Genomic DNA, 26,962 nt, shown 5'->3' with positions numbered 1-26,962 from the left:
CTTAAACGGATTTGAACTGATTTCCAGGTATCTTTAGGCTGCATTTTAAAAAAATAACCTTGCTTGTTATGTCTAAAAATAGAGCATGAGCCTAAGGATGTCATTTAAGCATTATGCAGAAAAACTTGATGGAGCATCATACAAAAATCTGTATTAAGTAAACATTAATAACCCAGAGAAACAGAAGCTATATTTGCGGATTATTTGTCCCTCTTCCAAAACCAGATAATTCATTTGTTGCACAGATTTTGCATAGAGAAGCTGAAGGAATCATTTGAATAAAATCAATTACTAATAACATGATCCTTGTTTGTGAACTTGCATTTCCACTTCAGACTTTCTGATTTTTTATTCATTTGAGATTTTTCATGTTTTTTCTCTGGTCCTCCTTCATAGTGGATTTTCACTGTGTCTCAACTTATGTCTCATCTAGAGTGCCTTTGCTAGTCAGTTGCAGATGCAGTGCAACTGAGAAACTATAGTTTCAATAAACCGAAACCTTTTTTTTTTTTTTTCAATTTCCGATGCATCGTTTGAACATCTTGCTCACACGCCCTGAAGCATTTTTGTCACTTAGTGTTCATTTTCACATTTAATAGTGTTTTGAGACACCCTCTTAACTTTATAAAATGGTTGAGTACAGGTTCTGTTTAATATTCTTTTATACATAAATCTATTAGGTAGTTTGAATTTTCTTTTGTATCCTATTTACATTTAGGTGTATGGAAAATACAGTCTACTCCTAAAGTATTGCATTGGCAAGGTTATTTGGGTTTGAGTTCAAAAGATAAATATTTATCAATTTCACAGCTCGGCATATGTAATTATATATATTTTTGACATATACTGTTTATACAACTAGCACATATTCCTATGCACATACTATTCTTATGCACATAGCCTGACATAGCTTTATTTGTTGTTGCACATATATTTACATATTTATCCATTTTTCTACTATTTGCACAGATGCTAAACAGCATTTCGTTGCTATGTACTATGTAATGACAAAGTTGTATCTATCTATCTATCTATCTATCTATCTATCTATCTGATTTTCAGCTTTCATTTGCAAGCTTGTACTTCTTCTTATAATATCTTCATTTACTTTAGTTTGGGGGGTCTCCCTTTAGACTCCTTTGTTTGGTTTGTTACTTTTTCAGGACGTTTGGAATTGATGTATTGGCTATGTCCAGTTCTTGTACAATGTTTTTTCCTAAGCTTAAAAAATGCATTTCTCCCATAGATTCTGCTATTCACACGTTGTTCAACATAAAATGCAGTCTTTACAGGTACACCCAAGATTTAGAACATGAATAGTAATTCAAAGCTATTTATAGTTTTAACAATCAAGTTAACAGGGCAAACCTGAGCAAGACGGAAAACATGCTCCAATATTTTTGAACACGAACAAAAAGTTCTCAAGAAATGTCAAATCTAAATGTCTATACAGTAAAACAAAAAAAACATTGGTCTTCCATTTCAATCTTTTCATATGTCACCACAGGCAGTTTCATTTCTACCAACAAAAGTAGCATCTGTACAAAAAGAGAGTCACCGCCCTACATTTGCGCTTAACTATCTAGCATGAGGGGTATGGTGGCTTAGTGGTTAGCATGTTCGCCTCACACCGCCAGGGTTGGGGGTACAGACCTTCATGAGCTCAGAGAGAGACATCTCATGTTGGTTGTAGAGGTCTTTGAGCTGACTGAGCTGCTGCTCCTTAGCCGTCTCCATATACCTCTCAATGTCCTGCAGGGCCGCTTCTGCCCCTTCCTGAGACTGGCACTTATCTACAGCCTGAGAGGCCAGCAGGTACACACCATTCTCGCACCAGTTTCTCACCTGCACACAGACAAAACAAACACTGGAATCATATTCTGATCATACTAGTGGCAAATGAAGCCATAATAACGTCTTTAATTATATAAAAAGTGCAAGACAGCATGAGTAATTTGTGTTCTTTGGGTTCAGCATGGCATGGACAGAGTCGTTTGAGTTGTTTGACACTGACAATTCATTCCACTGAGCAGGGGTGACAGAATAGCATTTCTCTTTCATTCTGACAAACGAGATGCAAGCGATAAGCCATAAGATGTCCTTCATAAATCATTCTTTGATCCACAGGTTATACGGAGATCTACAGTAATAGCCGGCTGATAAAATATACAAATCACCTACAAATCTCAGCTGTCAGAAGGCATTAAACAGATGAAGTAAAATCTTTCCACTAACCTTCTCTATCCACGTATGGATCTCAAGCGATTTGGACAGGACGTCATTTTTTTTTTTGGCTTCGTTGCTGAAGTCATCACAGATGCGCCGCAGCTCCACACACTTGGGCCGGATGGAATCCACCGCATAGTGGTTGCTCTGGATTAACTGGTCACCATGCAGAGCATGCAGCTGTGCCTTCTCCAGAGATTCCTGTCGAATGCATCACATGTTGTAGGTCAGAAGATCTTGAGCTTTCAATATTTGCTCCTTTATAATACATCTACCTAATATGGAACTTTTAGGGGGCTTCTTGGCATTTTTGTCAGCATACATTCAGTTACTTTTTGCTGATCTCCTTAATCATGATGACTTTTATTGTAAAAATGTTTCAAAAAAGGTTTAAAAGTGTTTAATGATACTAGCTAAATATTATTCCATTAAATTAGCTACCACTTTTTTGTGACTGACATTTTCTTGCCCGTTGAGCCATCTAAAACATATTCTCTTGTTTTGCGGACATTCACAGCTGCTGGGATGGATCAAACCCGGATCTTTGGCTCGTCTGCCAGCAATGATGCAAATCTAACCCAAATTAGACAGGTAAGAGCGTAGCTGTGCCCACATAGAAACGCTAACATTGGCAATGAGATTGCATTGGCAATGCCAGCCCAAGCTCCAAGCTCCTAAAACTTGTGCATCATTGCATTATTACACTGTTTATTGCCTGCATTGCAAGTGAGCAATGAGTCCAACCTGAGCTATGTCCTGCAGGCTCTTCAGTTCAGTTAGCAGCTGCTCAATGCGACCAGGCCCGTCTCCGGTGTCTGAAAGTGCCAGCAAAGTCTCCATCAAGCTGTCCAGAGACATTTTCACCTTCACAAACACAGACACACAAAAACATATAGCAGAAGGATGTCAGACACACCATAAAATAAATAAATGTATGTTAAAAATAAACACTCTGAGACATGAGGTATTGATACGTTACCTCTCTAAAGTCTTGCTCAAAATGTCGTAACTGCAAACACTGCTCTAACTTTAAGTGATGTTTGGACCAGAACTGTTCAAATGCATTTTCAGTCTCATCAAGCTGAGCTAACAACCTGAAATTAACAATACAAGTAAACACACATGTACGATTTAGACACATTGTTTTAAACACAGGTTTTATTATTTGCTTTATTTTAAAGCTAGGTTACATTTCTTCTTCTTATTATTATTATTATTATTACAATTATTACTATTAATATTATTATTATATGATGCTCAAATATGTCATTAAACAAGATACTACAGAAGAAATATTCCAAAACTAATATTCTAAAACTAACTGAGTAAGAAGTGAATTGGTTCATTTCAAATGTAAGGTATCCTCTAAGTTGATAACAAAAATGTACTTATGTACTTAATTACAATTCTGAGCAAAGAAAGACACCTTACATTTTCATTTTGATCTTGCAAGATACCTTGCAAATGTCATTGAAAAAAAACGTGATCATTTATACTGTAAATTATAAAAACTTATGTGCATCTCAGATCAATTACAAAATCAATGAAAAAAATTTAGTTATTAATAACTGAGTAGGGTTTTTTTTTTCCACTTTTTGATGCTCATTCAGCAGATTAATAAATAGTATGGAGTATTGATTAAGTATTATTTTTCCAGCCCTTGTGACAAATTGATGATATACAGACCAAAATTAAAGTTTTTCTCTTTTCTGAGTCATGCCATGACTAATGAACAAAGTATATAAATTGATATAAACTGTATAAATTGATAAGTTCTTCATAGCAATGACAGAACAGAAAAAAGTGTTGAATTTGTATAAAGTGTATAGACATATTACGAGTGTGTAACATAACAGCTGTGGGTTTCAAAAAAGCCTCAGTAGCACCTTGTGACCTAGATATATAAATACATATAGACTGTGCAAGTTTATGGTACTTGGTTTTGTAAGTACAGTAGGTAGTTAAATACAGTTAGTTGATGCACTGTAACTAGACAATTTTTTGACCTAATGTGACCTAATTTATATTAATTTAATTTCAACATTCAAATGAAGCTGTTAAGGTGTGTCCAGCATTTCGAAGTAACACTTATCAAAACTGATGATTAACTAACTACTTCTTTCTCTATTAAAAAATAATAAACATAAAATAATTATACAAAAATAATTAGAATAATGATAGGTATATAATAATATAATAATTGTGATAAATAATTATTAGTGATTAATGTAATATATGTTTTCTATAGCTCTTCTATTTTTAATTATAAAGCTCATATTTGTTTTTAAAAGAAAACTTTATTAAGAATATGTAGTTTTCACTGTATAAAGTGCCCTAATAGGGAAAAAGGAGTAATACTTTATAATTTGGGGGAAAATGTTCTTCTGTTAAGAAAACATAACAGTTTTAAGCACACCTTTCAACGGTAGTTTGATTTTCCACTTCGTCTGGGTTTAACTTGTGGTTCTCGCTTTTACTGGCCTTATCTCTGATACATGAAAGCAGTGTGGTCCCTTGGTTCATAGCCAACTTCAGTTCATCCTGAAACACAGAGGAAGCATAAATTTGTGCATCACGACACATATTCATGTGATTTGCCCATATTTTTATGTGCTTTGTCTATACGTTTTTCACTACCTCAAGCTTGTCATGCCTGTCTGTGTGCGCTGTCAGGAGATCTTTGGTGCATTGAACGTCATTGGGAAGTTCAGTTTCTGCCAAGTCCGTTCCAAATCTCTGAAGCATTTGGGCTGTGGTTTTCACTGTCACAGCAAAGTTTTCAATGGCCTAGATTACATAAAACCCAGCACGCTGTGATCATTTGTGTTTGAGTTTTAAAGCAGCAAAACTCTTCTCATGAATGTCATATATGACTCACTGTGCGATGGTGGATCCACTGACTGTGACAATACTGCAGGTTTCCACCTAATTCACATGTAAGCTGGCCTTTATCCACATATCCGTGCAGATCTGATAGGGAATTTAACATGACTATCTACAAAAACAAAAATGCACAGTTAATTCAGGACTCAAACTGATTTGAATAATCAAATCAGATATATTGAAGAACACACATACGGTTGTGTTCATGTGAACGCGTTAGCATGCACACAGGCTCTGGGTGATAGGACGGGAGAATACTGACTCTGTGAGAAATTACTGCAGTTACTGTCGCTGGTACTATTTTCTATAAAGTAAATGCCTTCATGTATCATGATATATTTCACTCATTATACAGCACAATATGCACATCTACCAATCAGCCTATGGTACATGGATACAGTCATGAGGTTGTATTGAGTCCAATTTGGTGCTTGAAATTAAGCCCAATTCACTATTTAGTGCTCACTTTTCCTGGGGTTTTGCAGCAGTGTTGGAAAACACAGTGCAATGCACATGATAAACCAACAATGTGCAATGTTTGTTGTAAGACATGCAAATGTGGGAAATTTTAGCCCAGCTGGTCATAACAGAAACACTGTTTGCCTAAACAGTTCCTACCTGAATAACTTAATGATTCACTACATTTAACATTGCTTCATTTCTGCAGTAATAGTTTTGCTACAGGGCCCAGACCCCCAGTAAGATGCACTGCCACTTGATACCTGAGGCTGAAGGACTAAAACATGCTTAGACTTGTGGAGTTCACGACTCATTTTCACTACTACAACACAATGTATGAGAGGCATGCATTTACTATCCAAACGCAAAGCATCTAAAGCATTTCAGAGATTGATCCCACCCACATTTCTTTTAATATATGCAATTACTCCGAGATGCTTTATACACTGTGGGTTTAGGAGAGCACGGATGAAGCATGCTTACCGGTACCTTCATTTTAAAGTCATCACGGTGTAACCGGATACCAATGTCAGCGATGGTCCTGTGGAACAATCGTGAGGGTCTTAAGACTAGGACTAGCTGTAGGTTGCCTGGAAATGCCCCCTGTTGATCATGAAAGAAATAACCTCAAACCCAAAGCAATCAAATCCAAATAATCATGCTATGATTTCATAGAAGATTCAACGTAATAAACGTATATTTGTACTGTGTAACAGTATTTAACAAAAAAAAAGAGGACGTTTTCTACATATATTTGTACATATAAACTGCATATCTGGTTTCATTTTGACTCATTTTGCACATATAGCATGTCTAGATTCTGTCTATATAATACTCTACAGCTGCTATTTCTTAGAATCTCTTTTAACTCTTGATGGTGTAACATGGGAATTTCCCACCCAGGTTTAATGATGGCTTATCCTATCTTATCTAAATTGCTGTCAAATATCACCAAAGGTGCACAATCTGCTCTGGACACTATTATCGGCAGGATTCACCCTGACCCGCGGCACTGTGATGTACATGTCCATATCATTTGCAAACCTAGAAAACGTCACCTGACTGATTAACTCGCCAATATAATAGCTAACACTAGGCTTAATCTTTCACCTATTACATACTAAATGAGACATTTTAATTTTTTTCATATAACAAGGAAAGGTGGCTATATAGTAAAATATGTAGCCTTTCATACATGCACAACACATTCAGTGATATTTCAAGCCACTAAACAGCAAGTCACAAGCGTTCACAAGAACAACACCAGACAACTGTTTTTTACTCAACAAACGAAATTATCTTTTTTTCTCAGGGTATTTTCCAAGCTATACAATGGGTAACTATACATATTACAGCTAACACACTGCCCAGACAAATGTCAACAAATGCCTAAGAGGTTAGGAGATTATTTTTCATTTTTTTATTAATTTTATTTTATGGACACCTGAACACAGATATGTGTGTCTACAAGCTACAGGCATATTAGTGCAAAACTGATTTGTCTTGTGTTTTTATGTTCTGTCTGGGTATCTATTTAAAATGATCTTAAAAGTTTCTCCAGTATTTATAGATGCTAAACAAATCTGAACAAAAAATATAAAAGAATTAAAAGGTTTATTTTAATTCAGACATGGTTTCTGGATTCTAGTCTATTTTAAAGTTTGTCTACCGTGCTGTTAATTGTTTGCACCGCCCACTCATTGGTTACCATGGACACTAATTGCACTCTATCTCCCCCCAGGTGTATTGTGTTAGTCACTGATTGTCTCTGCTTGGTGATTGGTTCCTGCTTGCTATATCTACCCTGTTTGTTCCCTCCCCTGGTGTTAGTCGTTGTTGTATGTTGGTGTTCCCGGTTCCTGAGTGCTCAGTGTTCTGCCCTGTTTTGCCTGCCCGTTTGTTTGCCTGTTTCTTGTCTTGGTTTATTAAAAGTCTAAACTGCACTTGGATCCTCACTCGCCTTTGTCTCGTTGCGACAATTATGGTGCGTTCAATATGCACTAAATATATGCAGAGATATATGCTATGGTCTATAGATAAACCCCTGAGCAAAAAACTTAAAAGCTACATCTATTTCAAGATTCTAGGATTAAGAGATACTGCTCTGATTTCAAGAGAGCAATGTATTTCTCCACAACTAAAAAGAACCTGTTAATTATTACACACAGACATCTTTCCCACTCTCCGGTTTAGTCAACTTCCTCAGACTGGGTTTTATTAAACTGGCTTTTAAAAATGGAAAACAATAAATGTAATAGACATCACACTTATATTAACAGTATATTTTAACTGTTGAATTAAAGAATGTTTTTCTAAGTCATAATATGTGTACCTCTTCAATGCAAAGAAATATATTAGATAATTTTAAATGTTTAACTGTATTACTGTTAATAACTGTTTTTGATTTTTATTTTATTGCCAGCTTCATTTAAGCCATTCCTGGATATGACTGGATATCACTATGGTAAAAAAAAAAAAAAATTATGTCTCATTTACTATTAAATGCATAGTGATACTAATACTGTCAATACATCAAGAGGTGTACATTTTTATTTTTTTATTTTACTATAGTTTCATATATTTCTACTGCCCTTCATCATCCTCATACTGGAAACCTTACTAAGTGTCATACTAAGAGCACAGAGAAGATCCAGCTTCACTCTGGTCACATATATTGTGAGTGTTGCCTGACTGAGTTGCTCAAAATATGTCAATTATTTTTTTCCCCCAATCCAACAGATTTTCAGATCCCATTAGTCTTACTGGGGAGGGTGGGTTTGTGTTACACACCGCTATTCGAGCCAATGAGGCCTTCACCGAAGCCCATTTGTCCCGCCGGCGGTCTATGATAATGATGAAGCCAATGCTTGCTGCATCCAGACTAAAAACAGAAAGAAAAAAGTTTATTTGCTGGAATATGACAATGTTATTAAAGAACTTTGAAAGGCAACTCATTTTGTGTCTATAAAGAAAAAAAAAGTGTTCACCTCGGTATGCTGGTCAGATATGTGACTACGTTAATGAAGTCTTCATCAGAAAGATCATTAAAGCCAGAAAATTCTGGGAAAGTAATTATTGGAGCACCATCCTTCCCTCGTCCACCTGCAAAGGATGAAACATTTTATGTATTATAAGACTAATATAATTAGTTACTCTGAATAGTAGATCGTTACAGATGTGTGCTCTTGTAACATGCCCATACTACAACAAGAAAATTGTGTCAATAACAGTAACGATGTCAGTGAGTATAAGCAATGTCTTTATGCAATAACTTGTGCCAGAATGTTGATTTTCATGGTACTGAAGCTGCAATAGATCAGGTGCTTGCAAAATGTGTGAATGGGTACTAACATGCACAGAGTCACTTTTATTTGAACTTTTTAGTCTCACTTTTTATTCTTAACCACTAGATGGTGACACCAAGCTTCATAAAATTTCCTGTTCTGAAAAAACAAGACGATGGTTCATGCCTGAAGAGCTCATGTCAAGGTCTCGAAGAGAGCCAAGCACTAAAGATGTGATTATAGGGTCACAATGAAACGCTTTGCACATACTGTATACGGTTTCACATGTGAGTTACTCTGATAGTGATATTCAAAGAAATACATGTAGGTAAACTCTGTATTTATAACAAGATTTAAAAAAAAAAAAAAAAAAAGATAATCACAGCTAAAGAATCATATGCTCACTTCTCAGCATGACCGCTCTCAAAAAAACATGTTTACACTGTCATTATAGATTACTAATGAAGTTAATACAAGCAACGAAGAAAAATATTTAGGCGTCAAATCAAGGAGGACCAGTAACAACCAAAATGTTTAATTATGGGCTACAGAATTTCAGGCAGACCAGGAAGCAAACCAACACTTTGTTCGGTCAGAGTTCACTGGAAAGCTGTCATACACTGAATCAAATCATTAAGCTGTATGTAAGCACACGCGCAAATACAGACATTTTCATTTTAATTCCATTTTATTCTTAGAACAGATGGAGAAGTGGCTAAATAGTTAAAGCTGTAGCATTGCATACATGCACAACCCACTCTACACTTATACTGATACCAAACAACAGTTTTTTTACTCAACAGAATGTCCTCTATTATTAACACTGGGTAACACTATAACAGCAAACAGACTAGCCACAAAAAAGCGAATAAATGCCCAAAGTGGATTTTTTTAATTGTTAATTTATTTTGTTTTATGGACACCTGAACACTCAAATGTGGGTCTACACAGCTACCGTGCAAAACTGTTTGTGTGTGGGTATCTATTTAAATAAATAAGATAAATGATCTTAAAAGTTGCTCCAGTATTTATAGATGGTAAATCTGAACAAAACGAGACCAGGACAGGAGCCAACACTTTGTTCAGTCAGTGTTCACTGAAAAGTCATACACTACTCATACACTGAGTCAAATCATTAAGCTGTATATTCAATGGTTATTGACACAGACACACAGATGCTCCCAAAGACACACACACAGACACAAAGACAGATAGTTACCCCCCCCACCCCCACCCCACACACACACACACACCCACATATACATGTTTATCTTACAATCTTTATGTGAACCTTTCAGTGCTGTAATTACTAACGGAGCTAATTAATGTTGTGCAACACCTAAATCTAACCCCGAACATCAACCCCATTTCCTTTTAGTTTTTAAATAAAAAAAAATCTAATTTCCGCATGGCAATCTAGACATTTCCTCCCCACCAAGACATAAAACAGTTTAATTTCCTGTGCTTTATCACTCATACACCACAGCTGAGATCACACCTATTATAAGTGCCAGCATCACATTCCCTATTATATCTACTGAACCATGTCAGGTTTCTCAAGGTGAAAGGCACAGAGCATTTCACAAACGCAGCTGTGACATATAAAACATTGCATTTACATTCATTGTATTATACGGTATAAATTATATAAATGATGAGGTAGCTTAGTGGTTAAGGTGTTGGCCTACTGATTGGAAGGTTGCGAGTTGTGGGCCCTTAACCCTCAATTGCTCAGTTGTATAAAATGTAAGTTGTAAGCTCTGCATAATGGCATCTACTAAATGCCATAAATGTAAATCTATGTTTTATTTAGTAGATACATATATTACAGTATAAATGTAATCTATGTGAAATAATGGTGATCCATGTATTATCAATAATCTGAAAATTGATCAATATATTATAATATATCCATATATTGATGCATATATTATATTGATCCAATTATGATCCATATGTTATCAATATAATACACAGCCTATTTATATATAAGACCATTTACAATTTTAGAGTTGTTCAAAATATGGAGGGAAAAAAAGGCTAAAATCAGCCTTGACCTGTAGTTCCTGATCTTTGTTGCATTGCCTTCCTTATTAGCAATCATGGCAGTAGATTCAAAAGTGAGTCAAAACCTTCACTCATCATCAGTCTTTCAAATATATTGAAACCAGCTAGTTATTGATGAAAGGAAGTAGTAGGTGTCCTCTGTACCATGCTGGAGCTGCTTCTAGAGCTAACGTGCTTCATGAATTGCACTTAAAATAAAAAACAAAACTTTCAAGAATTAAGATGAGTAAACACACACACATTACGTCAGCGGTTCTCCTAAAGAATCCTTCAACATACATTTAGAATTTTTGTTAAAATCCAAAAAAAAAATGCCAAAAGTTTAGAATGTAAATCTCTTGACAGCTTTATTACAACCTTGCACCAAGGTCAAAGCCAAGGCCGTCTGAAGCTGATTTCACTGAGTCCTTCACTGCATTCTTCACATCAGCAGTCATCGGCTACAGCAGGTCTGCTACTGAGGTCAAATTAGATTTCCCAGAATCAGGTGTTATGGCACCAGAGGAAGAGGATGAAAAAACTCTTTAGTGGTGAGTTTCACACACTTACATGAACTGCACTGCTAATCTCTGTGGAGTCAGCCTAGCTCTGTCACATGCTAGTTGCTCAGCACACAACAGCCAAAGCATAGACAAAGCTATGACAAGTCAATAGAATATTTCTTCACTTTAAAAAGCATATAGTAGCTGATTTCCTTGCTGTCAACCATAAAATCTATTTCACTTACTGTTAATACTAACAGTCTCAACTGATAGTAAGACAAACCGAGCCTTTCAGTATATTCCAGTCTCACAACAAGTGACCCTACCTTTAACAAATCACTCATTAGGGGGTCCGAGAGTGGACAATGAAGTCCTTGAATACAACTACAGTAATAAAACCTAAGAAAAGCTTTCCCGTGGTGGAACAATGTGGTAAAAAGCACCAACACACATGACATCTGCCATAAATGTTACATAAGCATGTCTTCACAAAAAGCTTCACCAAGCTTTTTGCATGCAAATTACAACACAATTTAATCAGTATCTGAAGAATTTTAAGTCGTTATAAGTCCCTATAAATGAGCTAATAGTGTAAATTAATTCAAACCTTCTGACCAGATAGTGTACATGTGTAGAACACTCTTCACATACACAGTATCCTGTTCGACTGTAATTTGTGTGACAGTTGATCTGTTACTGATTTGTCACTAAAGGACATATGGCACAAAGCAGCATTTTCTTCAGCGGCTCAGCTGTGCTGTTCATTAAGAGCTTCAAGGGAATATATACGTGACATACACATGAGATACTTATCTTTGGCATCTTGAACTCAGCCACATTCAGTGCGCTACTTCATTTCAGCATGTCATTTTTATTCCTCTGACAGTACACCTACATCTGCACCAGCTTATAAAACAAAACCATATTCCAGCAGTGAGCTCATATCAGGAGGAGCTGAAAAAAGGGTTATCTAGTTTATGTAGATACTGCAGGGAGTGTAACATCCAAAGCAGTATCAGGAAATGGTAGGCTTGTAATCTAATAGTGCTATGAATGTAATGGAGCAGAGCTTTCAGCCTTCAGGCTGGATGAGGATGTGATTAGAGAGCATTAACATTGATCAGTGCACACCAGACAGCTGCTCAACCTCATGTTCATCTACTCAACCCACGACAGTGTAGTGTCAATGAACAGTCAATAGTCAATAGGTACAAAGTTGACTTTTTTTTTTATTATATACAGTATATAATTTTACTAATTGAGTGCAAGCTGGTAATGAAATTCTTGTAAGCATTTTTATAAATTCAAAGAACACCCCATAAAGCTCTAATAAAGTTCTTAGTCAATTATAATCATGTAAATCATCAGAAAGAAAGTGTAATATTTATTAACGTTAAATTCTTCATTACTGTTGTCAATATTAGTGTAATTCAATATTGTACTGATTTGTATTATATATATTGTAGTATTTATACTGTAATATGGAAATATAATTTCAGATTAATTAGTAAAACCCTCACAGACATTATTTTAAACATTAGTGCCAAAATAAAAAAAAAATACATGAACAATTTATTTGATTTTGTTCAAAAACATCAAAAAAATGACAAGCACACACGTGTAGCTCCAACCTAACCTTTCAATGTCCTGAAATTGTTCATTGTTGGTCATAAAATACTTTCATGTCTAATAAAATAAAGAAGTGCTACTAGAAAAGGAAGAACTGTAATGGAAAAATGATTCACATTGAAAGTGAGAGGCATGGATGATTCTGTCTAACCTTCTTGATGTTTTGCATCAAATAAAGTGTACAACAAGAACATTGTTCTCTAAAGAAATAGTGTAGTTTCAAAACCAGTCAAAACTTATCAAGGTATTTTACCTTTAAGATTCAAGATTCAAGATTTTTATTTGTCACATACACAATTATATAGGGCATATATAACCAGCAGTGAAATGTGAGTCAGGTCCGCTCCATGGACATTGCACTTATTAGAAAAACACAAAAATGAAAGAATGAGATAAAGGTAAACAATGAAAATATAAGAATAAAATATATAAAAAAGAAATACATGTGGAAAATAATGTGCATGAATGTAAACTGTAGTTATAAATATAAGATACACAGGGATGTACAAGAGGCAATGTGCATTTGTGCATTAAACTGTAGTCTTAAATATGAAGATACACAGGAATGTGCAAGAGGCAATTGTGCAAACAGGTTGACACTTTCAGTATGTCATTGTGAGGTAGTGAGAGATGAAAATCTTAATGGTAAAGTGAATATTAAGTCGAGACATGAAGAAGCATTTCATGCAACTCCTAAAACTACGATATGTTTGTCTGTGTGCTATATTTCCTCCCAACAGAGCTTTACACTCATTGTATCCCTAGTCACATGCCCTTAATGTTAATGTAAATGTAAATGCTGTCCTACTACTCCAAGTATTTCCACTTACAAGCCACAACAGCAAAAGACCACAAAATGTTTTTCTTCGTTCCAGCTATTCGGTTTCAGTGAACCTCTTCCCTATAGTATAGCTTCTTCTAAATTCTTCCTGTTCTTGGCTGACAGAAGTGGAACTTGGTGTGGTCTGACTCTAGTTTTGGTGTGTTGTGCATATTCTGAGATGCTTTTCTGTTCACCACAGAAAAAGCGAAAGTGGTTATTTGAGTTACTGTAGCCTATCTGTCAACTCACACCAGTCTGGCCATTCTCTTCTGACCTCTCTCACCAACAAAGCCTTTCTGCATGCAGAACTACCACGCGCTGGATGCTTTTTGGTTTATCTGACCGATCCATGTATAGAGTTATGTGTAAAAAAGCAAAGGAGATCAGCGTTTTCTGAAATACATTTAAAACATTGGGCATATACCCTTATCCAGAGCAACTTACATTCATTCAAATGAGGGTTAAGGGCCATGATCAGGGAATTAGCAATGACAGCGTGGTGGTCCTGGGATTCAATCTCTTAACCTTCCATTCAGAAGACCCATGCATTAGCACTGAGCTACAACTTCAGATCAAAAACCAACCCCTCTTGCGGGAACAACCAGGTCGCTGAGATCTCTCTCCCCCAATCAGCTGCTTGATTTGAACATTAACTGAAGCTCTTGACCTGTATCTGCATGATTCTATGCATTGTACAAAAGCTGAAACCCTTCCTGCAATCTTTGAACTCTCCTTAATGCAGTGCAGAAGGGTAAAACCTGCTGAAAAGAGAAATGTTAATAATTCTTACCTGACAGCATTGCAAACTGCCTGTGGAGCTGTTCGATGATGTCCATGGCTAGCAGAGGCCTTATCTCTTGTTGCATAATCTCATCTGTGGAAAATAGAGAAACAGGGAAACGTGAGAAAAGAAAGGAATGCCAGCGTCGACAAATATTACCGCAACGCGGCCATCATTCTCACTTTAATTATCCGTTCAAAACCGCAACATACAACTGCTGACACAGCACATTTCCTGATGCAGTACAAGAACAACTAGCAGTCTGTGGCAGAGCCGGCACAGAAGATATAGGAAAAAATTAGGCAATCAGACAGAACTAGGCCCCTTCAAAGTGGCCTTCCTTTCTAAATGGGGCTTCCATTCTGAAGTTCCATTGCAGCAGTGACCTTCAGCCATGAATACAGTTTCTGGTTTGTTTCCATGTGTAAGGGATATGGCCCATCAAACAAGTCATCTGTTCATGCAGTTGTTTTTAAGAAATAGACGCTTGAGGGCCTTTTTAGCTTAAATCTTTGCTAGATTAATAGGGGTCACCCCAAAGGGCAATGAAGACTAAAGGAAAACAAACCCTCCTCTATGTACTGGCATAAATGGATGTATTAACACCCAACTACCAGTCTTTACTACATATTGACAACTTACTACTAAAGTCTGACGAGGAATAAAAGAACAGCATCTTAAAAAACTCTTTGTAGATACGAAGAAACTTTGGAGTGTTTCTTTGCTAAACATTTTATACAGTTTACCTCAAAGCATAGCTTCTATAATTCAGAACAACGGAAATATACAGATCCCTTACTGAGCAATTTTTAGTTCGTTATTGCAAAAATGAACGTGTGTCCACGTGCAGGCTCGCAGGCACACAAATGTATACATCCTCCAGAGACATGTTCCAAAGGAAAGACAATGTGCGTCAAGGAGCATGTGAATTATAGATGTTATCTCATCGCCTTGGGGTGGGGTGACCCAGCAGGGGCTACTGAAATGCAAGTGAGTCACAATAGGCGGGTAAGAACTAAGAGGAAGTTGGAATGGTTTGGCTGTTCCCACCAGGACAGAACACAAACACACACTCCCACACCTCCCTCCTCAATAATGTTCAACAACTATGAGTAGATATTGGATGGAACCTTGGATAATGAAGGACATGGCTGTCCTTATTACCCAATTTTTATAAACAAAATATGTATCTCTTTATCAGCATCAGCCTTAGAACAAGTCAAGTTTAAACAAGTCAAATTTAATGGCCAACAAATCTCTTAAAAAAAAGATTTACAAACTATTTTTCTGAATTCAAAGATATTCATGGAATAAACTTTAGGTTTTATGAAAAAAATTTATTTAATGAATTACTGAATCTATATCATATCTCAGATGACCACTGAAAAGAATTTTGACACATGCTCCTGAAGTAAAGGGAAAAAAACAGAAACCTGTTTAATGAAAAAGCAACAGTTGGGGCAGTTGTTGGTGTAGTCAGTAAAGGTTTATGAAAAACATAATAGATCGTCCTCATTCTAAAGCTGATCTAGCGTCATATGATCTCACTAAAACTCACAAAGTTGTTTAGTGCACAGTACATCATGATGTACTGACATGAGTTAATGTGGCATCAATCTAAAAGCAGTTTATGCTCCAAACAACACAGATACAGACAATATTGATGTCAATGACAAACTAGTTGGCTCTAAGATTGTAATGTATGTAATTAGTTGGCAACAGCAGAACTGTGACTAGACCATACCAAATTTGTACAGAGTATGTCAGTCCAGATAAGGATGTTAATTGTTGTAGTGTAATCCCAGCAGACAGAAAATTGCATTAGTTTACTAAATAGAAGTTTAAGAAGAAGATGTATGTCTATTTCCTCTGGAAGTGGATGCAAGTGCAGACATACGTTAACTAATATACAAACCAAAAGAAACACTAAAACTGTGGAATTCATTACCAACTGAGATAAGGCAAGCAATCTCTTGGCACTTTTAAATCTCTGCTTAAAACTTATTTTTTTAGGGTAGCTTTTAATTTGACTAATTGTAATTTTACATATGAAAACTTTGCTTATTTTATTGTCTATTTTTGATGCTTTAATTTTAATCTTTATATTATGTGTGTAATTTTGTTGCTTTTATAAAGCACTTTGAGATGTTCTTTTAAAGGCGCTATAGAAAATAAAGGTTATTATTATTATTATTATTATTATTATTATTATTATTAAACAACGACAAGGCAGGGAAAACTAGCAAAACAAAGTCAAAGAAATGAAATGCTAGTTAACTTTAACAAAGAGATGCTACTCATTTATAAACAACTATAACATAACAAACAAAATCATAACGCTCAGCAATAAGACTTATATATGGAATACTATACAGGTATGCAGAAACACTTGGACCACTAGAGAAGGTGATCAAACCACATGAAAAGATGCCCTTTAGTGGAGTGGAAGGGAATAGTCCATGGTGGATGTGACACCCTGACCGGAGCCTACCAAGGTTCTGGCTGTTAAATGTTAAATAAACGTATCCTCATAGTAAACTTCAACATATCAATAAAAAAAAATCCTTTGTTAAATAGCAATACATTTTTATCCATTTATTATTAACCTTAGATTACTGTCCAACTTACAAGTCTGTCAACTAAGCTGTTGCTACAGGAACAATAACATATTGGTACAATGCATTAAGAAAGGCACTATTGTCAAAGCTGCTGTTCTAAAATATTAATCATCACCTTCACAGCTGAGACTTCCGCAGTGCTGTAGTACAATAGAATTAAACTTAACCATGTCGTTAAATGCAGCTAACATTATAAACATGCTAGTTCGAGAATAATTAGAAAGCAGCTTGAAATGATTTTGTCTCAGTCTGCTATAGGTATGGTGTTAAGTTCAAGGCATCTTATGCAGGTGACTTGTGGGCATTTAGAGGAACTAATGGTCACATACACAAACACACACACACACACACACACATCGGTCTGTGTTGCTGCTGGATACAGTCCAAGTCAAAGCAGGAATCTCAGCTCCTGTTCAATCACTGTTTGATCAACTCCCTGCTACTATATCGCATCAATTTTAATCCACATGCAAGCCAGAAAGTGGAGAAACAACTCTTGCATGTCTGATTAGGTTTGAATGAATGCTGTATTTTATGTGTCCGTGCCAGATTTAGCACCAACAAAACACACAGCAGAGTACAATCAGGTTCCTTTTGTGTAACATGCATTAAAGAGGATATTAACAGGCCAGAGTTCCAAACCTCTGACTGCTCAAGCAGCAAACCTCCCACTCATAACAAAAGAACAATCAAGACACTTTGTCTGAGAAGCATTCATTGCAAACACTTCTGTGAGTTCTCCAAATAAACCCCAGCTCTTGATTTCTGACTCAAATTCAACAAAATCCTAGATGAATATGACTGAAAGACTAGAAGTGAGGAAGACAGCAAATCAACAGTCTTACCTATGACTGGTTTTGTGCATTTAATCATGATGACCAGACACCAAAGCGACTCAGATCCAACAGAAGAATAACAAACACTGTCCAGACAATGGTAATGTTTACCAAAACAGCTAAGTTTCTACCATCTTCTTCCGTCTCTGTGTCTTTCAGGATTTGTAGGAGAGCCGGCAGCTGCGCCGGAGTCCTGGCAGGAGATGCATATTTGTGGTAAGTGTCTGAGCGACTCTGGTCACTTTTTCCAGCTCCGGCGTGTTTTCCTCTTGTAGCAACTCACAAAACAGAATAAGGCAGAATTTCTCCTGGGGCTGCGGCACAAGACTGCCAAAGATGACCTATCAGCAGTTTAGGAGGGAAAAACATGCAGCACACCAGCTTGTCTCCCACTGGTAGAGATGGATAGGGGGAGGTTCAAAACAGCAGCATGATTTTAGTGAGTGCAGCATGTGTGCAAGGCCAGGAGGAGGGGGGATTGGGGGGTTGGTATTTAGGTCTAAAGGAAAGGTATTTTTTTCACAAGTCGGAAAGTTCAAAGTACAAGTTCTCCTGAGCTCGGCTGCGTTCCAAATCAAAGTCACATGCTGCAAACACACACACCCACTCTCTTTGCAGCATGAGCTTTAGCAGCTGCCTTAGAGAACGTGGCTGTTTATCATCCTGAAGGAAGTATTTCCCCCAAACACCAGTCTCCTCGGGTGAGACATTGTGTGCGGACCGAGGCACCTTCCTTCCCTTGTAGAGTGGGTTTACATAACAGTGAGATCCAATGGAATATTGAATCGCTTGTCATGTTGACATAGCCATACAATGGATTAAAAAGCCTGGAAGAATGATATATAAATTTGTTTCATAATGATACACAATAAGGAGTGTTTTAATTGTGTCTTTTATTCATATACCATAAGGTTTAGATAAGGATAATATGCGCCTTTGTCCATATATTTCTCGTTTCTCTCCTAAACACACAAAACTGAAAATTGTCAGCAGCTCAAAAAAACAACATTGTGACTCACTCCATTTGGAACTGAATGGTTTGTTAATATGCTGGCTGTATTAATCCCTTGGCTTGGCCAACCAGTGACCCAAACAATGGGATCAGGCTGCTTCTCTTTCCTCAGTATTCACCCCAATATTAGACAAGACATGCTTGTTTTGGGGTTTTACATAACACCCAACCAGGACAGTGGGCTGGTAAAAAGAACCCAGCCTCATAACCCAGAAACCAGGATAAATCCATCAGTCAGACCCAGTGTGCTTGTTTCTTACTGTAATCTGCAAGGTGCCTATTGTACCACAGGTCACATCACATCATTTATCTCATTCATGACAGGATCCCTACAGAGTATTTTACGAAATTGCCTTCCCTGAAGGACGTATGTTGCCTTAGCATTCGTAGACAGCCTTTCCAACATGGAGGGAACAACTGGAAACTTAGGAAGGCTGTAAAACATCAGTTTAATTTTCACTGCTTAAAAGTGCTCACTAATAATGCATATCTATGATCAAAATTAAACCAAGGATCATAGCCAAGCTAGCATCTGTCTCACAACAACTCCATCCAATAGCAAACACATGAGTTTTAGTTTGTCTATTTTATTCTTAGGCTTCACTTTCCACAAACCTGACGCTGAAAATGGTGGACCACAAGAGCTTTAAAGTATTATAAATTTATTTTAAATTTCTAAGAATTTCTTAGAAAAATCGAAACTTTTTTATATTTAAAAAATATACTTATTAAAAGTTTATTTTTAATATAAAATGAATAGGAAAAATGTATTTAAAAAATAAAATTCTAATAAATTTAAATGTAATTTTTTTTTTTTTTTTTTAAAGTAAAAGAATGCTGCATGCTGCTTCTGACTTTAAGACTAAGAACCACACCAATACCATTAACTAGACCAAAAAACATTAAAGCAGAATTGAATAAATAGCTACTGCACTGGGGTCAGTCGTAAAAATTTCAGTTGCACACCACAAAGCCATATTTAGCAATTGACGTTTGTCTTAATTTGAGCTGATGTGTCAAATGGAAACTATTGATGTACAAAGGACAAATTCTTAAATACTTGAAACTGAAAAACCACCAGCCTTGTGATTTTAATCACATTTGGGCTGGTCATGAGCATAGTATGACATAATAGTTCCTGCTTCAAGGGGTAGAGAGAAGAAAGAAGTATACTAGAGAAGTATAGCAGAAGATATATTGCAATTGCACAATAATTTGTGTTGTCTGACACATAAAGTGATTGCTTGAAACAAGCAAAAAGGTCTTCAATTCAAATCACTTTGATCACCCAAACCCATTTAATCAAAGGATTTCTTTGTGGGACAAACGCAATCTCGGCCTCTAGCATATAAATCATATTAAACAAGGTCTCACTCCCTGGTTATTTAGAACAATCCAAAGAGTAAGACATATCATATAATGTAAGGGATATGCAAATATCTACATACAAAGTCTACTGAGACATAAACATGTAGCATGACTCTACAATCCAAATGGATCATGACAGCGTTCAACTGAGCAGCTAATCAAAGAACAGCCATATGTGTCTTTATGAACAGTGTTGTTTGTAACATGCCTGACCCAGTTTAGCCAGGTGGGTTTTATTATATTGGGCTGTTCCTATACGGTCCCAGAGGTCTAAACTGGCAACATGTGTAGTCCAGACATCACACACAATAAGAATGGAGCAATGATTAGCTGATTACAAAAATATGTTGTGGGTGAAGGTAGAATCAGTTAAATAGGTAGATGTTAGCTAAACCTTTCTTTAAGTTTTCTTTCCAAAAAGTTACACACTGTGCACATATGTGGCCAGGAATAGATTGCCTGAAGTATTAACTAGCAACTAATAATAATAATAATAATAATAATAATAATAATAATAATAATAATAATAATAATAATAATAATAATAATAGGGGGGGCACGGTGGCTTAGTGGTTAGCACGTTCGCCTCACACCTCCAGGGTCGGGGTTCGATTCCCGCCTCCACCTTGTGTGTGTGGAGTTTGCATGTTCTCCCCGTGCCTCGGGGGTTTCCTCCGGGTACTCCGGTTTCCTCCCCCGGTCCAAAGACATGCATGGTAGGTTGATTGGCATCTCTGGAAAATTGTCCCTAGTGTGTGATTGCGTGAGTGAATGAGTATGTGTGTGTGTGTGCCCTGTGATGGGTTGGCACTCCGTCCAGGGTGTATCCTGCCTTGATGCCCGATGACGCCTGAGATAGGCACAGGCTCCCCGTGACCCGAGGTAGTTCGGATAAGCGGTAGAAGATGAATGAATGAATGAATAATAATAATAATAATAATAATAATAATAATAATAATATGTTTAATTTATATTGCGCCTTTCCCAAGCTCAAGGACGCTTTACAAGGTACAGTATTTCAAGACAGATGAAATATACTGTAACATACATATACATATTCTTCGGACATTTGCCCAGGACGAAGGATCATACATATACATACATATACGTCGGACATTTGCCCAGGACGAAGGATCACATGCAGCTGCATGAGATAATAACAGAAGACAAGTACAAGAGATATTACTCTACACAGTACACGATACATACACCATATTTCAGAAAAAATAAGGACTCCTAATACATATCCATTTACTGATAGTGAAGGTTGAAAAGGTGGGTCTTAAGCCTTGATTTAAATTCAGACAAAGTGGTGATGGTTCTGAGTGCAATGGGTAGGGAGTTCCAGTTTTGGAGCAATGACAGAAAAGGATCTGCCACCCGCAGAGGATAAACGGTATCTAGGAATACAAAGAAGTTCAAAATTTGAAGACCGGAGTGATTGTGAAGGTATATAGTATGGGGGGTTTAGTGCCTTATAAGTAAGCAGTATGATTTTATGTTTTATGCGAGATGAGACTGGCAGCCAGTGAAGATCAAATAATATAGGGGTGATTTTTTATTGAACTAGAACTTTTTCTTGCTCCTATGCATTCCATGCTCTATAACATCCTGACAGAGTTTTAGACTAATGGTATTCTGTGACCTTGTAAACAAGAATCAATGTATTCATTGATAGAGACTTCTAAAGCACCTCTGTAAACCGCTCTGAATAAGTGGGTCTACTAAAATGCTGTAAATGTAAAATAAATGTCAATGTATACGTTTTGTCTTATGCCTGAAAACTGTCTCAAGTCTAGGCCATACTTGCGTATTTTGTCATGCTAATGCTGACAAGAAATGACAACACAGAAATGACGTAATTTATGAATAACATTCAAAACAAGCAAAGGAAAGTATACTGCAAATTGTGCTTTGTGAAAAGATCAAGAGTAGATACTATAGTGAGACCAGAAAGAAATACATGAGAGCAATTTGCAAGCACCAAGAAGTGATCCATGCTTGATTAGATTAATCATTGGTACAATTCACTCTACCTTTAGCTCATTTTTAATGACCACTCTCGCTGATACTGCTCTGCACGCTCAGGTCGACAGCCCTCATTATCTCTATTTGAGATACTGTTTGAATGGCATAATGTTTTAAATACAAACCTCAGCATGAGCAGTTCATTGCTGTCAGAACAAGGCAATAACCAAGACAAATATATATAATACATAAATATTCCATAGTGTCCCTAATTGCTTAAATATTGGGATTGATCAGTTTGGGAGTAAACATCATGTACCGATGCATCCAGAGTTTAGCCTTAGATTATTACTTAAGTTATAAAGTTATAAAAGTTACAACTTACATCCGCTCATTGGTGAAATTACTGATGAAATCAAACTTTGAAGTCTGTGCGTTCAAAGTGCATCCTGCACAGAGAAAAAGTCAAAGTTTGCCGTACTAGATACGATGCATCTTAAGGGTCTGTAGTCCAACTAAAACACAAAATCACTGCTATTACTTTGCACTCAAAATGCTGAAATATCTGCTCGGTAACATTCCTCACATACATAGTCTCTGGTGTGTCCAGCATAGCTGTACAATTCAAGAGAAAGCAACAACAAAAAAAGAAAGAAATGCCGAAGCTCAAAAAAGATCTGTAATTTCGTTTTCTGAGGATAGTTATTTCACATCGTAATATAAGGCCTTGATGCGGCATTTCTTCTGGCTGAGTTAGTCTCTGAATGACAAACCAGAAATAGCCTGTGGACTCTCATTTCTGTGTCTGGTAATTCAAGGTTAACGTCAGGCGAGCCACTGATTTTTTTCTGTGATATATAATGAATTGATTCATTTGGAAGTTCCAACATAAAATGTCATTAGACAGCAGAAAAGGCACAAACATTGACACTGCATATTCTATAAATAATCTATCCTATAAATATGCAAACGGTAATGCCCCTAAGTATACACACGTCTCAGCCATTTTCCCTTTGTAAACTGGTGCTACATGCTCTGCATTTAAACACAGGAAAATCCTTCTGTTTTTAATAACGCATGACTGTCACATGGTCTATTCTGACTCCAACAAGTATTGTGGTTCCCCTGGTTCAAAACGTCCGAAGTGAAAATTTCAAATGAACTCCCCCAAAAGGACTTAAAGCTATAGTAAGTCAGATGAACTAGCTATTTGGAAATCCAAAATTCAAGTAAAATCTAGCTGTTTTTTAGCCATGTTTATGATAATACACACAGAGACATTTTAGCTATCAGGAAATTAAAATGTTTCCTTAAATGCTAATTCAACAGATAATTCTGCAAAAATACACCACGTAAACAAACACAAGCTTTAAAAAAAACAACAAAAAAAAAAAAAAAACACTTTAATGCAGATTTCTTGCTGTGAAAATCTACCTTACTAATCTTTCAATTTTCTCTAAAATGAATTCTTCCAGATCTCGAATTCTCCAAAAAGCAGCCATCTCTGTTTCACCTAAACATCTGATCCTCCCCATGTAGTGCAAGCTGTCGACACACCTCAACGACCCAGTGCACACCACCACTGAGAGAAACCTCTGATGAACACACACCCACCCCACAGGCAGAAATACCTGGACTGCAGGTTAAGATGAATGTTTTAAAAGAAATTCTTTGCCTCAAAAGCATGGACGGATAAAAAGCTTGGAGGGAGACGAAGGCATACTTTTTCTGGTGGCAGACTCTGTCTCCTTGCACATGGTCAGAAAGCGATGATAGGACTCCATCTCCTCAGCCGAGATGCGCACTACTGAGTAGGACGGCCAGCGTGTGTGTCTTCCGCATGCTGAACACCTATCTGGGATGGTCTGGTAGTGCAGAATGGTGTCCATGCTGAAAATACTCTCCTTCCTCTTTGTGTTCGTGTGAGGCAGCCGGTGTAAGTGGTGTCCGGGTTTAAGCAAGGTCAGCTCAGAGCACAAGGATCAGAACAGAGAGGTCACTCACACAGGCTTAATCTGTTAATTCCTGCTGTTTCCCTCCTGCACAGGCTTCATTTACAGAACTCTACTCTACCTGAGAGTGCTCTTTCTATCACTACCTAGAATCAAGCATCCAGCATGCATACACGCACACACAGACACACAGACACACACACACACACACTGTCCTTGAGTCTCCTTACTGATGCACTGATTCATGCTCTCTGCAGTAGAATAGTTGCTAAGTGAGGTGTTATGTAAAAGAAAAAATAAAGATGTGATCTTTTAGTTACATTTAATGTTGTTGAACAGAGAAATCCTCAAGTTTTTTTTTAGGGCAGAAAGCATAAAGCACCACATTTAACGTGCTGATGCTGCAATCCTTTCATACAGTACATGTTACTTACATATGTTAAGTAAACATCTGTCTCCTTAACGAAACATATCAACGTATCATTCTTACATAAGATTAAAAAATGATGTCTGTGCTCCATTTGATTTAATTGAGACGTGCCGTTATGAATAATTAATCAACAGCTTCTAACCAATCCGCCTCCACAACTCAACACTGGTGTGGTATAAGTTCATTCTGTACATGTTTTCACTATATGATATCACAATGCAGATGGTTATGAAAATGAGCACCATGATTAGTCTCAGATGCTTCAGATGAGAGATTCCGTTGGTCATCATGGCAATAATATTTTCTAATAAAATAATGCAACCAAATTTTATGAGGCATTTCTTTGTTTTGGCCCTAATATAATACAATACTTGTCATTATAACAGACACCCTTCCCTCCATATCAAAATATCAACATACCCTACTTATCCATCCATTCTGACATGATTTATAAAAAATGCTCCAAAACTATCCTTACTAGTACAATAAACATATTGTATTAATATATCCCTAGAGGCACTTGAGAGAGTTCTCACACACACTAATTCCTGGAATCTATTTTAGGCCATGTTACTCTGTGTTTTGAAGATTAAGCATACAGACCTCTTTATTCCCAGCATCACCAAGTAAAATCCACCCAACATGGGCCCAATGCATCCATAACACAGCTCGGGGTAATCAGAGTGGATCCAGAGACTATGACTGCCACTGTAGACTGTAGAGATTACTATGATCTCTACACAGGCCACACACTAGTGTCATATATATATATATATATATATATATATATATATATATATTATATATATATATATATATATATATATATATATATATATATACACACACACAAATACTGGAGAGAGAGAGAGAGAGAGAGAGAGAGAGAGAGAGAGAGAGAGAATAAATATAAAGCCTGATAAAATTGTAATGACCCAGACTTACACATTATAGAGCCCATCATGAAGAATGATCCGGGCCGTGAGCCACTCAACCGCCCTCTCCTTGTCTCACTATCTATCCTTCAAATAAGACGCTTGTTGTTCTGTGTCTCTTTCTGAAGCTGTGGAACAAACTGGCATGCTTCTCACAAATATCCTCAACAATGCCAGACGCACTGGGGGGGCGTCCCCCTTCCTCTCCCACCCTACGAGACATTCATCATAGTGAGGGGCGTTTGTGCTTATGGACCGTCTGAGGGAGCTTCACACAAACAGGGGCTGCTCCTTTCCGCTCTCCACCTCACACATTATCTCTACAGCATACACACACCACACATGGATTTATACCACTATGAATTCTATCTTCCCCCAAGCACACCATGGCACTATATCTGATATCTGATAATGACTTTTCAATTGGAAATATTTAGATATTTTTTAGGAAAATAATGCATATTAACTGGAAAACAGCACAACAGTATCCTCACAGTGTGAGACATGATTAGAAGTTCACAAGTTCACATTTCCCTGTTAAGCCAAAATGAGCATTCCACAACATGTAAAAACCTTGCAGACTATAAAACCTGGTGCTGTATTCTTTCGCCTTGCTGTCTGTGAAAAAACTTGTAGTTCTAACAGTCTTTGAAAAGTTGAAAAGCCTTAAAAATATGTTTGCAGCTTCGATGAGAGTCCACTACAGTATAGTTTAGTCTAGACTACAATTATAAATATAGATACTTGTTTGGAACTATTGAGATTACGGCCTGTTTTATAAATGTACAGCATTTAGTAGTAGCCGCTTCTGCTTTCTGTATGTAAATAAAAAAAAAAAATTTTGTTAGCTATTTCGAAACTTTCATTTCCTTAAGGACAAATCACATGTGTAGCTTGATAAAGAAAATTACAGTTATATCTGAGACTGTTTAGTAGCCTCCTACTACACATAATGAAAATCCCAAGAATGCCTCGTTACACTGTTTTAACCTTTTAATATTTTAAACCAACAAAAAGGACTGTTCATGATATATTACTAAACTGCAGCCTATCGTGATTAACTTAAAAGCCAAAGCTAAACCTACTCTTTTTAATGTGTATATGCAAGTATATACATATATTTATACTACATACAAACAAAACACACAACTTATTAAAAGCAGAAAGCAATACAACAATGCTTCTTTCAGTGAAAGGCAGAACTGTAGT

The 26,962-nt window shown here is 36.7% G+C and overlaps 1 protein-coding gene and 1 long non-coding RNA gene across 6 annotated transcripts in view; one reads left to right on the top strand and one right to left on the bottom strand.

The window, feature by feature from the left end:
• mcf2l2 (MCF.2 cell line derived transforming sequence-like 2) overlaps positions 1-26,962 on the bottom strand; it is a 68,839-nt gene that overhangs the window by 36,468 nt on the left and 5,409 nt on the right. For 4 of the 5 annotated variants that reach the window (XM_060881305.1, XM_060881321.1, XM_060881327.1 and 1 more), the window contains exons 2-12: positions 14,644-14,727; positions 8,556-8,670; positions 8,359-8,449; positions 6,052-6,171; positions 5,105-5,221; positions 4,864-5,013; positions 4,643-4,767; positions 3,206-3,320; positions 2,971-3,090; positions 2,236-2,427; positions 1,654-1,845 (exon numbers count right to left, since the gene is read on the bottom strand). In XM_060881305.1, coding sequence (XP_060737288.1) covers positions 1,654-1,845; positions 2,236-2,427; positions 2,971-3,090; positions 3,206-3,320; positions 4,643-4,767; positions 4,864-5,013; positions 5,105-5,221; positions 6,052-6,171; positions 8,359-8,449; positions 8,556-8,670; positions 14,644-14,727 — 1,421 coding nt within the window. The remainder of the gene's footprint in view (positions 1-1,653; positions 1,846-2,235; positions 2,428-2,970; positions 3,091-3,205; positions 3,321-4,642; positions 4,768-4,863; positions 5,014-5,104; positions 5,222-6,051; positions 6,172-8,358; positions 8,450-8,555; positions 8,671-14,643; positions 14,728-26,962) is intronic. The other variant, XM_060881312.1, reaches the window with a different exon arrangement.
• On the top strand, positions 2,326-3,210 carry LOC132853556 (uncharacterized). The gene is made up of 3 exons (XR_009649182.1): positions 2,326-2,452; positions 2,744-2,817; positions 2,989-3,210. It is a non-coding gene; the product is annotated as an uncharacterized LOC132853556 (long non-coding RNA).

This window comes from Tachysurus vachellii, chromosome 1 (genome assembly GCF_030014155.1).
Source record: "Tachysurus vachellii isolate PV-2020 chromosome 1, HZAU_Pvac_v1, whole genome shotgun sequence".
NCBI classification, from domain to species: domain Eukaryota; kingdom Metazoa; phylum Chordata; class Actinopteri; order Siluriformes; family Bagridae; genus Tachysurus; species Tachysurus vachellii.
Note: the sequence above shows the minus strand (reverse complement) of the source record. Positions and strands in the feature narration are given on the sequence as shown.